The 13171-nt window shown below is 51.4% G+C and overlaps 3 protein-coding genes across 5 annotated transcripts in view; all 3 read right to left on the reverse strand.

Moving 5' to 3' along the window:
- STX5 (syntaxin 5) overlaps positions 1-4100 on the reverse strand; it is a 28483-nt gene extending 24383 nt beyond the window's left edge. Inside the window, exons 1-5 of one of the 3 annotated variants that reach the window (XM_082844812.1) lie at positions 3994-4100; positions 3063-3306; positions 1995-2065; positions 1774-1829; positions 1585-1655 (exon numbers count right to left, since the gene is read on the reverse strand). In XM_082844812.1, the coding sequence (XP_082700938.1) occupies positions 1585-1655; positions 1774-1829; positions 1995-2065; positions 3063-3287 (423 nt within the window). In that variant the 5' untranslated portion in view covers positions 3288-3306; positions 3994-4100. The remainder of the gene's footprint in view (positions 1-1584; positions 1656-1773; positions 1830-1994; positions 2066-3062; positions 3307-3993) is intronic. The other 2 variants (XM_082844814.1, XM_082844813.1) reach the window with 2 other exon arrangements.
- A 349-nt stretch (positions 4101-4449) lies between these two features.
- Positions 4450-4850, reverse strand: TEX54 (testis expressed 54; the record flags this gene model as incomplete). Its single annotated transcript, XM_082845027.1, is given in 2 exon segments — positions 4450-4676; positions 4679-4850. Coding segments are annotated over 2 exon segments (399 nt in total).
- Positions 4851-5015: 165 nt separating this feature from the next.
- Positions 5016-10576, reverse strand: WDR74 (WD repeat domain 74). Its single transcript, XM_082844239.1, has 11 exons — positions 10279-10576; positions 10094-10200; positions 9887-10008; positions 8026-8101; positions 7738-7884; positions 7457-7558; positions 6257-6357; positions 6119-6174; positions 5632-5777; positions 5491-5547; positions 5016-5225 (listed from the first exon to the last, which is right to left on the reverse strand). The coding sequence occupies exons 1-11, from the start codon at positions 10340-10342 to the stop codon at positions 5046-5048; spliced, it is 1158 nt and encodes a 385-aa protein (XP_082700365.1). The 5' UTR covers positions 10343-10576; the 3' UTR covers positions 5016-5045.
- Positions 10577-13171: the final 2595 nt, after the last annotated feature.

Below are 13171 nucleotides of genomic sequence, written 5' to 3' on the forward strand. Positions count from 1 at the left end.
AAACCATCCTAGATCACCCCATGTAAAGGAGGCCCCTACCCTGAGGAACTCACTCACCTCATTTCTTTAATAGGATGTGCCGCTACCTGAAACTGTCTTTTCTGTTTGCTTGTATAGTGTCTAGTTCACCCATTCAGCAAGGAAGTTGCCAAGGGCAGGGACCACATTTGTCTTGTTCACTGCTGAATCCCCAGAACCAGGCAGCCAAAGTCACTCAATAATGTGAGTGATTGAAAAAAATAAACTAATAAATCCTTGTAACAACCCTGTGAGGTGGGTACTGTTATTATCCCCTTTTTATTTATAAGGGAACTGAAGCTCAGAGTAGTTAGGTAGCTTACGCAAGGTCACACCATAATTGGTGAGCCTGGGATTTGAAGTCTGTCTAAATCCAGTCAGCGGTTCTTAAATGCCTATGCGATAATGCTCCAGTAATTAACGGAACCCTCTCTTTTCTACTCAGTACAGCATCTCCTGAATGTGTCTGCCCTTTGGCCTCTGCCATAATCATCTTCATACTGGAGAACTGCACAAGCCTCCTCCCTGCCTCTCTGACCGTTCATGCTCCAGGGTGTTCCTTTTTCCCCCATGGTCATTCAATTTCTCATTTTATTCTTATTACATTGTTCCGGGAAAGAAACAAATAACACTGTTAGAACTGCTATACCAGGGTCTTGCAGACAGAATTGGAATCCAGGTTCTAATCGTCTTTGCAGCCCACACACTTCAGAGTGATTCCATACTCCTTAGCAAGCCCCCATGAGGATCTTCACAGACAGCTACCAGTCTACCTTTTCAGTCTCATTTGCTGCCAATCACTCAATTCAATCAACAAATACTGAGTACCTAATACATGCCAGACACTGCTACAGGCATTTGGGATACATCCATGAACAAACAGAAAGAAAAATCTCTGCTCTTATGGCATTAGCACTTTTTTTTCTTTTTTTGAGGAAGATGACTTAAGTGGGAGAAAACAAACAATAAACATAAGTTAATTATAGAGACCATTAGAATGTAACAAGTGCCATAAAAAAGAAAACAGAGCAAGATAAGCGAGATCAGAGTTGGTTGCTGGGGTAGTAAACAGCATGGTGACAGTAGGCCTCCCTGAGCAGGTGATATCTGAGCAAAAACTTGAACTTTCCCTTTTATAAGACATGCTTCTGCACACTGTTTCCTTTGTCTGGCACGTTCTTCCACTGCTTCTCCACAAGCCTTGAAACCAGCTCAGATGTCACATCCTCAATAAAATCTTTCCCAGTGTCCCCAGACTATCTCATTCATCTTTTCATAAGATCTTTTCTGTACCACTTGCCTCCTATTCATTGTAAGTGTGAGTTTATGAGGCTGGATACCTCTTCTAGACAATAAGCCCTTGAAGGCAGGTATCTTGCCTCGTAATGTTTGTGTGGCAAGTGCCCAGCACGGTGCTCTGTACACAGTAGATGATCACTGACACACTGGATGAGCGGGATGTTTGGGGCTGGCTCTAGAAACTTTTCTCTGGGACCCTAGAGCAAGGGAAAATGATGGAAGTGATCCAATTGAAATGCTGGGCTCTCCCGATCGCTAGTCGCTCACCTGTTTGATAATATAAGTTAGCTCCTCAATTTCCACTGCTTTATCATCAAAGAGGGACTTGCGCTTTGCCACTGCAGAGATAAACAAGAAGTCACGACAGGAGAGGCTGAAGACCAGGCTCAGGGAGTATGGTTCCTCCGCCCTCCCGGGTTCACTGCCCCAGTTCTGAAAGGCCCCGAGAACACTCACAGATTGTCAGCTTCTCCAGCTTGGCAAATGTGTTGCTGAGGTCTTTCCCAATGCGCCTGCAAACGAGCATTAATGGGAACACTGCGGGAAGGGAAGGAGAGGGCCCTTCCCACATTAGCACCAGCACAACCAATCCCAGTCCTCACGGCCAAGGTCACCACAGGCAAGGCTACCTCTCCTCAGACACTGGTCATCCCACCACACAACTTCTGTCAACTCACTTGGCCATGAGGGTGAATTCACTGCGCTGCCGGACAGCACGCAGAGTAGGCTTGTTTGTCTGGATTCCATTCTGAAAAGCAACGTCAAGAGGTAAAACTTTAGTTTTCCCTCCCCATTTCCAGCTTTCACTGTTCCTCAGGTGTCTACTAAACTCACCCTCTAACACTAGTGGCATCCTCCACCAGACGGTCCATACAGGTAGACCTGGGTTCAGACCTAGGTGCCACCTCTTACTACATAGGGGGCTTGGGGCAAGTTGCTTAAACCATTCTGAATCTCTACTTCCTCTTCTGTAAAATGAAGACAATCCACACACCTCTTGTTCTTGCTAAGATTAAAAAACCTAAGGGTTGTAAATTATTTTAGCCAAATACCAGGTCCATTCTAAGCACTAAATAAATGGTAACTAGTATTACCATTCTATTCCTCCAATCCGGGAATCAGAGAGGATAAATGTAAAACTCTTGGAGATCGTACAGAAGAGAAGCTAACAAGAGCTGACCAGTAAAAATATTTTAAATTCCATTTATTCAGGTTCCACTTGGATTCAGAAAGTCTGGACCAAGACAAATCTAATTTTTAAAAAAGCACTCCGAAGTGGTTTTGATTAAAACTACTTATTTAGAAACCTTCCTTCATTTTACAGATACAAAACCTGAGATCCAACTAGATTAACTTCTGTGTTGTCACAGAGCAAACTTGGTAAAATTATACTAGAACTAGAATTCAAAGTGCTTGTCTCTGAGCTAAAAGCTCTTTCGAGAACCTGTTCCTTATCCAAACCAAATATACTTGCAGCCACCTCTTGCGCTGAGATATTCCTTCCAGAATAGCAACCCTACGCTCAGGGAATTCCTGATTTAAAAAAAATAAAAGCCTAGATCCTTACCTCTAGATTAGCTAGCCCACCTCTTCTCTGTTGCTTGGTAGATCCTACCACCCTCTCCAAGCTGGACCAGTTCTCCATCGGGCTCCCCCAAGAATTACTTCAACCAACGGTGCTGGAGCACCGCGTCTCCCAGGTCTGAGTATGAGTCACTCTCGCTTTTCCCACTCCAGGTCCTTACCTGACGGCTCTGCAGGGACTTGCAGGCAGACAGGAACTCCTGGGTCCGATCCCGGCAGGACATGGTGTCGGGAAGGGGAGGGACCAGGGCCACTGGGGGGGGCAGAGGGGCGATGTCGCTGCTGCTACTGCCAGCAGTTGCAGGGGACAGGACCTGTGTCTTTGAGAGACCCAGGTAGACACCCTGATCCGTGTTCTTAGACCCGTAGCGTTTCCGCGGGATCATTGAGACGCATAACCTTGGACTGTGGTGGAGGGGAGAGTGTCATTCCCCAGGCAGCCTCCTTCCCCACAAATCCCCCCCAACCAGCAGATCCTCGGGGCCCCTTTGCACTTGGCACGGACTTTCGCGCCCGAAGCCACCCGCAGATCCTGGGGCCGACCCGCAGCAGGCAGGACCCCGCTTCTTCTCTGGCCCAAGCCGTCCGGCTCCTCAGACTCTTCTTCCAACTTGGTTCTGGCGGCCAGAGCGCGGGCCGGGGCCCTGAAGGAGAGGCAGGGCCAGAGCCAGGTTCTGTGGCTCCGAAGCTCCAGTCCGGCCCGTGCAACTGCCCTAGGCCCTAAGTGGGCCCTCTCGTATCCACGGGTTCCTCCGACTCGTCAGGGAGAAACGGTGACGGACCTCCTGAGAGGGACACACTTCGGTGGGCGGAGGGGGGAAATCTCTAGGTGTTTATTTGAAGCAGGAAGTACCACCCTCGCCTCGCCTAAGTCCCACCGTCTGGAGGACTGCAACCACTGATTAGCTAAGGCCGACGTCTTTCTCAACAGGGGCTTTCCTGATTGGACGGCGACGTATTCGCTCACTTCGAGCCGGGCCGGCAGGACTTGCCCGCTTGCCTCGGGTTCCCTTCCCCCCAGCCCGCGCCGTCCCCGGAAAGAGCTGCCCAGAGCAGACACTGCGGTCAGACCCCTCTTAGAGCGTGTCCTACCTCCCCTCTGCCGCCTGGCGCCGCCGCCGCCACTGCCACAATCTCCCGGGTCGTCACCGCCTTCACCCCGGGAACCGAAGCCGCCGAAACCCGACCAAAGACTAGAAGCCGCCACGTCACCCACACGTAACCCCACCCCCGGTGACGAGCGGGCGGTGCCACGCCTTTTCAAGCCCGGCGACCCGAGAGACGCGCCCCTCCACCCAAATGCTAATGCAACTCCGCTCTCCCATTGGCTAGGCCGCAACCGTGGCCCCGCCCCCAAGGAACGGGAACCTGGGGCCCAAGGGAACGGGCCAGCCTCGGGGGAGGAGCCTTAAAGAGCCCGCAGCCCTGGTGGTGCCCGCGCCCTGTGTGCGCAAAGCGAGCCTTGGAGGCACAAGCTCTCAGGCAGGTACAAGTTAGAAACTTTATTCTCTGGAGGGAGGCTGGGGCGGACTGAGAACAGGGCTGGGGTCACTCCTTCTCCGGCTCCTCCTGGATCCCCTCCCGGTTGCACTCCTGGAACGTACACGCCTGCTTTGGATTTTGGACTGATTGCCTCTTGTTTGACCGCGAGGAGCCCCGACGGCTGAACAGGGAGAGCCGCCGCCACAGCACAGTGATCAGAAGCCTTCCGTGCGACCTGAGATTCCGGTTTTCCGCCGAGTCTGCATCGACCCCTTCTTTGCCTGCGAGGATGCGAGGCCGCTGAGCTCTATCCTCCCCAGTCCAACCTCCGGGTGGTCCATCCCGCACTCCCGGCTCCCTGGGCACCCTTGTGTGTCTCCGGTCCCACCTTCCTGAACTTCCTGTGACCCGGCCTCCTTGGCCTGCTCACCCGAAGTCTGAAAGTCCTTGCCTTGGCAGCAGCCCATGGCCCCACGCGCGGCCCCCGCACTCGGTTCCACCCACGCCAGCCCGCCGACTCCCGGCCCTGCTTTTGTGACAGCAGATACCCCCCATCACCCCAGCTCAGGGAGCAGCCGCCACTCTTTCCTTTCTGCCAACACAAAAGGCTCAGGGTCGTGGTACGTATTAAGCTGTTTATTTACAACGTGAGCACAAGCTCTTCAGGAGCTGGTGGACCCAGGCCTCTTCTTCTTTCTCTGTCTGGTTTGGAGGGCGCCTTGGGACTGCTCCAAACCGGGGAGTTTCCGCTTGGCAGCTGCCTCCAAGGAAACCCAGAGTTCATCTGTCTCTGTGTCTTCTGAGGGCACCTTGCTGGGCTCTTGAGGCTCGTGGGGTTCATCCTGGTGAGTGGGAGAAGAGCTTAGGAGTCAGACCCACAGGGAAGGGGAATAATTCCTCCAGGCACCACCCCTTTTATTTCCTGCTCCTGGAAACCATGTCCATCCATGTGCCTATTTCACCCTTGGCAGTAACTCTTTTAGGACTACACTTGGAAGATGGATGGACAGTCCCAGGTCTGAGTTCCAGCTGCTTCCCTTTCCTCTTCACAGGGAAGTCCTCACACCTGTGCCCTTAGCTCCCACATTCCCAGACCCAACTGCTTACCTCCCAGTTATCCCTGCCTGACAGCAGGAGGCAGTTCAGTTGAGATTTGAGGTAAACCTGCAAAAGATGAGGGACCTTAACGGGCCAAGCCTGCAGAAATAGAAACATGAATCCGGGGAACAGGAGGCAGCAGGCTCTCACCTTATGGTCCAGGCTCCGTGGATTCCGGATCCTGTGTACCCTCAAGACTCTGTCCAAGCCACAGGAGGCTAGAAGGGGCTTTGAAGGGTGGCACTGCAACCCTCGGACGCTGCCCGCCAGCCCCTTCAGACAGACCAGTAGGCGCCCTAGAGAAGGCGGTAGGAATCAGTGCTAGCTGGCCAGCCAACAACCATTTATTGAGTGTTTACTGTTCATATCACTTTATGTTTCAACATTTAATCCTCGTTTAACATAACGCTGATGGCAATTACCATTAATATCTCCATTTTTCACATGAAGGAACTAAGGCACAGAATTGACAAAGTAATTTGTCTAAGGTCACACAGCTTATGGCAGAACCAGGATTTGAACCCGGGCAATCTGGCACCTGAAAGAGGGCTCTACAGCTCCACTGCACCCCGTCAGAGGGAATCCTGCCCTTCCTCCCCACCCCTTCCCCTCCCGCAAGGCTCCCTAGTCCACTCACCCTGCCGAAGGTCAATTTCTGCCAGCTGCCCATGAGTGTTCCCCACAATCACCGAACTGAGGAGATCAGAGGCACATGGGGTCAGCAGGGGCCCCCTGGAGTCCTTCCCAAGCCCCACTTTGCCCTCTAAACACTCACTTGCCCCCAGGAGTGAGGGTCATGGCTGTCAGTGGGTACTCTCCGTAGGTGGCCTCGAGGACCGGCCTGCGCTGGGGGGAGGCTGGATCATAGACACGGACCTGGAGGAAGGCTGAAGCATCACCAACAGTACCCGCACTCCACAGATGCCCTCCGGCTCCTCCACATCTTCATCCCCTCCTCATACACTGCTTTGTTTACAACCCACTCTTTCAGAGAAACTCTCATGTGAAATGCACTCCTCTTCTCTGTGTGTTGGGGGGTAGAGGAGAGACAGCTGCTAAGGAGCATGAACATACAGGGCTGAGGAGAGAGGTCCCCCAGCCTGGAGGCGGCAGCATTCCCATGGTCTGCATGCATGAGCATTCCATCACCCCGTACTCTCCTCTTGGGATGGAAAAGCAAGTCAGTCCAACTGTCAAGAGTTGCTGAATTTCAAGCAGAGAAAGACGTTGTCTCAACAGGGAAGAGAGGGGAAGCCCTCATATGTGTTCTGAGCAGAGGCGTCTCACCAATAGCAGACTTCAATATGTAGGAGCAAAGGAAACAGGGCAAATACAGCCACCCAGGCCTGCCTGGGTCTTAGAACTTCACATAAGACCAGCTGGGAATTCCCTGGCAGTCAGTGGTTAGGACTCTGTGCTTCCACTGTAGGGGACACGGGTTTGATCCCTGGTCGGGGAATTAAGATCCCGCATGCAGCGCAGGGCAGTCAAAAAAGGAAAGAGAGAGAGAGAGAGACCCACTGAAAAGATCCCCATGTGGACCTTTCCCGTAAAGCTGAGGAGCTGAGGCCAGTTAGTAGAGGGTCAGGCTTGGGTCCGAAAGCAAATCAGAGGCTGCATCAGGACCAGAACTCAGTTCTCTTGATACCCAGCTCACATCTTCTCATGACACCTGAACCATGTGATTCTATTATGAAGGGGACACTCCCTTCTTTTCTCTTCCAGGTGGGAGGAAAAGGAAGAATCACAGTTCAGGGAACTCCTTCCTAGAATGTAGTAAGAGAAGATCACCGGCTCAGCCATTGGGCTGGAACAGATGGGGGAAGTCGTCCCTCTTCTGGGAGCTCAGGGATGGAAGAAGGATGGCAAGCAGGGCAGCTGTGCCGAATGGTGGGGACCGAGCCTGCACAGCAAGGCTGTTTCTCCAGGAGGCTGCTTAAGCCCAGAAAGAGATAGGGGTGGGGTGGTGCCTCACCTGGTGGTACCCTGTACAGGTGACGAGCTTCTGTGACTCAGGGAGGAACTGTATGTCCTGGTCCCAGATGGGAACCCGCAGGTCGAGCCAATCATTCCGTACCTGGTAGGGTGGGTAGATGGGGGACAGGGCTGTGGAGGGCTCAGTGTGCCCCTTCCTCCTGCCTTCTACCATTGTCCCCTAAAGCCCAGCTGGTCTCTGACATAGTGGCCTCAGATTCCCTGGACCTCAGAACCAGCCCCTCCCTGCCCCCCATCACCTCCCCACCCCCCATCACTCACGTTCTTGGCCCTGAACACAGGCTCCTCAGAGCCCTGCAGGTCCCACACCTTCAGAGCATTCTCCTTCCCACCTGTGGCAACCATGTGGGGGCGCGCTGGGTCTTGGCGCATCCTACACACCCCAGGGCCCACCCTTAGTTCCAAGAGCTGAAAAGAATGGAAGATGAGAGGGGAGATGAGAGTCGGTTTCAGATCCTTACTCCTCCTCCCTCCCGCAAAGCCTTCATCTGGCTCCTACCCTGGGCCCCACCTCCCCCAACCATCAGGATCAGGCCAGGGGAGCCTCACAGGGTCAGAGGATGCCTCCTTGTCATTGTCTTGCCAGACTCGAAGAATCCCAGAATCCACACATGTGATGAGGGTGCTGCCGGCAAAGGGAGGATAGAGTTAGGGTTAAAAAAAGGAGCAGCGTTGTTCTCTGGCCCCAGTCGACCCACGCCCAAATTCATATGAACTAGACTCCCTCCTACCAGCCCTGTTCCTTTTTTAAAAAATATTTATTTATTTGGTTGCCCCGGGTCTTAGTTGCAGCAGGCGGGCTCCTTAGTTACAGTTCGCAGGCTCCTTAGTTGAGGCATGTGAACTGCCGGTTGAGGCATGCACGTGGGATCTAGCTCCCCGACCAGGGATTGAACCCCGGCCTCCTGCACACAGGCCTGAACGTCCTGTGAGCATCAAGTCCTATCCACTGTGCCACCAGGGAGGTCCCATACCAGTCTTGCTCCTAAGGAAGCCTCTAGGTTACTCGGGTCTGGGCAGGGCTTGATGGCTCTTACTTAATTTCCTCAACAAGGTAAGGGTTTACCAGTCTCATAAGTGAGGAAGCTGAAGCTCTGAGAAATTAAAAGATTTGCCACTCAGCTATAAATGTCAGCACCAGAGCTGGAAATCAAGTCTGATACTCCAAAACAGAGAGCCTTTGCTATTCCACAGCTACGTCTGGGGCACCTGGCCCTGCCAGTCTTTCTGAACCTTGAGTCAGTCACCAGAGGTCAGGATCAGTAGCTCTGAAAGGATTGAAATGGGACTGTTCTGGATTTAGTGTTCGGCCAAAACCAAACACCAGCTTCTTCTCTCAAGTTCCCTGTTCGGGGTTCCAATCTCTCCCTCAAAGTATGCGTCCCATGAAGCCCAAGCAAGTCTCTCCCCAGTATCGGTACAGTTCAAGCTTATACTCTTTCTCATATCTGCCCACCCTTCCCAACTCGGTTCAGGCTCTAGGCTTGCCTGGGCTGTGGCAAGTCTCCCAACTGCTTTCTCTCCAATCCATCCTCCACATTCCTGCAGGCTCATAGCTCTGACCGCAGCATTTCCTGCTCAAAAACCAGTAACTCCCCACCACCTACAGAAGTGCAGATCTCTCGGCCTGGCACTTAAAGCCCTTTACCTTTAGTCCCAACCTACCTTGCCTATCTCATATTAAAATGCTTCCTCACAAATAATAGGAAAAAAAATAAAAAGGAAAAACATTGCCTCGGCTTCAACCTTCAAATGCTATTTATCGTCCTTGTGATGTACCCTGTAGCCTAACACCAATCCTTGGCCTCTGCTCAGGCAGGAGCTTCTTTCTAGAATGCCCTTATTCCTTTCTCCACATTTCAAAATTCTACCCATGCTTCAAGGGCCAGTTCCAACTTCTCACCCCCACAAAGCCTTCTCCACCTCACCTGTCAGAATTAACATCACCAAACCTACACAGTCTGCTCACAGCCTCTCTCTTCATCTTCGGAAGAAAGCTAGGCCTGCAACCTAGCACTTTCCTATCTTTTACTTTGGGAGCTTCACGACCTTGTTGGTGGTTGTTAGCCCCCACTGAAAAACACTCGAAACTATTAAATGACGGGCTCAGGGTCATCCAAAAGATTATGGAGCCAAAAGAAAAACCCTAGAGGCTGCAAACTGTATGAAGGCAGGTACTGTGTCTGGTTGACCTGAAGCCCTTGCATTTCGCCCAATGCCTGTATACAACCCAGTAGGTGTTCAGTTAATGTCTGTTATAGGAATGAATGAACTTCGGCAGGACAAAGGCCCCTGTCACGCAGACACGGCCCGTGTCACCTCAAGGTTGATAGCCATTATTCGGCCGTCCCACGGGAACCTCAAAGCTCTCCCTACGACCTGAGCGTTTCAGCAAGGGGCTCGGTCTTACCCGTCGACTTGGGCGAGGCCTCGGAATATGCCCTCCCCTCCGGAGCAGTGCCTCTGACCCTGGAACCTGCCCTCCTCGGTGCTGAAGTGCTTCACTGTCCCATCCGCACAGCCCACCAGGATCTGCGAGCAGAGGAGGGCAGAATGGCGAGAAGAGGGAGGCGGCCGTGCCCCGGGCCCCTCGCTCCGCCTGCCAGCGGCTGCGCACCTGAGTTTCGCCGCCCGCGCCCCAACACAGGGCGCTCACCGCCTCCTCGCGCCGCGGCTGTCCCGACGGCGTGAAGTTGGCCGCTTGTTTGCGCTGAAGATTCACGCCTGTGGAACACGGACGTTAGTCGCGCCAATGTCCCCAAACGGCGACCCCCGCCCCTGATTCCCGCCCCCGCCCCCCACCTTTCAGGATGCCGGTGTCGGTGCCGACCCACACATGATTCCAGCGTGCTGCCGCAGCAGCCATAGCTGCGTCCGGAACCTACGGCTCGCACTTCCGGCGCAGCAGCTGCGTCACCAGCGCGCGCGGACTCCGACCCAGTGGAATGCGGTTTCCGGGAGTTAAACCGCAACAGTTAAAAAAACAAAAAATCCCTTTGCGCGCCAGTTGCTTTCGCTTTTACATCTCCAGAAACCTGGAGATGTTTCTTGTGGAGATCTGAACAGTAACTTGACCATTTTACACTTCGAGTGAAGCGTATCCTAACTGAACCGCGATGCCGGGTCTAGGCATCCGTAGTCCGTTTCCCTACCCCAAAGCATCATGTAATATTTCCTGTACCAGACAAGGTAAGAGACCATTTCAGAAATGATTGAAACGCTAGTGAAGCGGAGGGCTTCAACTTCGAGTATGAAAAAACAAAAAGGGGACTTCTGTGGTGGCGCAGTAATCAAACAACCGCCTGTCAATGCAGGGACACAGGTTTGAACCCTACGCCGGGAAAATTCCTACCGGCTATGGAGCAACTAAGCTCGTGTGCCGCAACTATTGAGTTTGCGCTCTAGAGTCCGCGTGCCACCACTACTGAAGTCCGCCGCCTGAAGCCCGTGCTCAGCAACAAAAGAAACCTGCGCAATGCGAAGGCGCCGCACCACAACGAAGAGTAGTTGCCGCTCGCAGCAACGGATAAAAACCTGCGTGCAGCAATGAAAACCCAAAGCAGCGTAAAAGAAAAATAATTAAAGAAGGAGAAAACAACACGAATAGTGTTTGGGAAAACGAAGAGACACTCTTACGTATACATATATCCTTTTGGAAAAGTAAGGTAGGGCATTGCTCTCCCTCACGTTGAGGTTTGGTGATCGTAAAAATCAACTCACAGTGAAAAAACTGCAGAATTAACAACACTTCTCCTCAGAATAAAATGCAACTTACAAAATAACAACGACTCCCTTTCTGGAGTGACGTACGGAGAAGTGTTGTTTCCTGAAATCAAAGCCTTTCAGAAATTTTGCTGTTTTAAACTACGTCTGTAAGAATAAAGCACCCCACTGTGGCCCGGCAGATTTGACTCCTGAAGAGAGAAGCAATCTTTATTTTCGACTCCGGTAGAGAACTGGCGGTAGGAGTGCGGAGAGTAACACTTCACCCTTGCTCTTGGCTTTGCATTACCGAGAAAAGAACACTCTCAATCTAGTTCAATCCAGACCAAAAGTCGGTGCTCGGATTCCTCCATTTTGTACGGAACTTACTGGAGTACTTACTATTCTTTCTGATGGCTTTTTAAATACTTCCTTTATTTTTGATTGCGTTGCATCTCCACTCCTGCACGCGGACGGCGAGCGAGAATTATTCTTTGTTGTGAAGGTGGTGTGCGGCCTTCTCATCGCCGTAGTTGCTCTTGCTATGGAGTACGAACTACAGGCGACGCGATTCAACAGTTGCGGCGTTAAAACGAAATCTTTGTGGGGAGATTTGCGCGGATTAAGACTCAAACCCGCGTCAGCGGCGGTAGATTTATACTACTGCAATGACGGAAGCACCGAAAACAGTTTAAAGAATAATCGCAGTTGTCTCATGATGGTGGGACTACACGGGTTTCCTGCGATACACTTCATGGCACGCGAAACAGAATCTCTCGTGAACACTTATGAGTTCTCAGAAGAAAAAAAAAAAAAACAGGCAGCTTAAAATTCTTGTAACTATGCACATTTTGTTGGTTTTCTCATATTTTTCGGAGAACTTAAGAGTTTTTGCCGAAGGGACTTCAAACAGTATCACCGATTTCATGTTTTGCACAGCAGCTAACGGACATACGGAAAATAGCGCATGACCCAAGCTTTAAAAGAAGCGTATTGTGTTATTCAATACAGAACTATATGAATCACAAACCTCCACTTGCAAATAGATCCCATAACAACTAGATAAAACAAGTAAACGAGGAAACTTTAACCTTCGTGAAAAAGTTTTCCTGTATTCTGAACAACAAAATACTTGAATTATTATATTCTTATTTTTGACAACCAAAAGTTTCCCCCGAAGGGGAGTGCACCGTTCCTGGAAGTACTGCAATACCAGGTCGATGCGTGGAGTGGACGGAGCAAGCTCCTATTCCATCTCCTAATTCCAAAAATCCATTTAATATATTGTCCTCGGATAGAGGACGTATCAGATATTAAACTGATAAGAACAGATACTACACTTGATCTTAGCCAAAAGGCCGAGAAGCGATACTGGTAAGTTTCACTGCCGGCCAGCGTTACTCTTGCTATAGCTTTTACGGTTGTGGTGACTTTTATGGCCTAATCATTAGACTTTTCTTAATGTGTAATCTTGCTTAAAACCAATTCTTCATTATTTTTGCTTCATAATGATAACTAAATTTTTGGAAATAGACCTTAAACAAGGTTTTTACTGCTTCGCCTTCCTGCTCAAGCTCTGTGTGTTTTGCATAAACCCGCCCCTCTGCTCTTTCACTTTCTGGGGATTGGTCCACATAACTAGACGTGATATCAATGGCCGCGTCGTACCTTTGCTCAGAGACTGTGGCGTCCGTCTCCAGCCTTAAGGCTTTTAGGCGCTCCCTGGGGGCGGCAGGGCGGTGGTGTTCGTTAGTCTGTGGAAGAAGATGCAGGGCGGGGCCCTTCTCCCGGACATTTACTTGGAAAGGCCGCGGTTCCCGAGCACAGACTTAGGAGTTCAAAGAACCGAGTTGGAATCCATGCTTGCCAGTTCCTGATTTGGTGACTCGAGGCATGTTGCTTAGGCTCCCGTCTTCTCCTCTTTTAAATGGAGGAATTAATAACCTGCATTTAAGCGGTGGTTGTGAGAACTGAGGACACGCTGCTCTCGGCC

The sequence above is a fragment of the Leucopleurus acutus genome (assembly GCF_964270905.1).
Source record: "Leucopleurus acutus genome assembly, chromosome: 8".
NCBI lineage: Eukaryota > Metazoa > Chordata > Mammalia > Artiodactyla > Delphinidae > Leucopleurus > Leucopleurus acutus.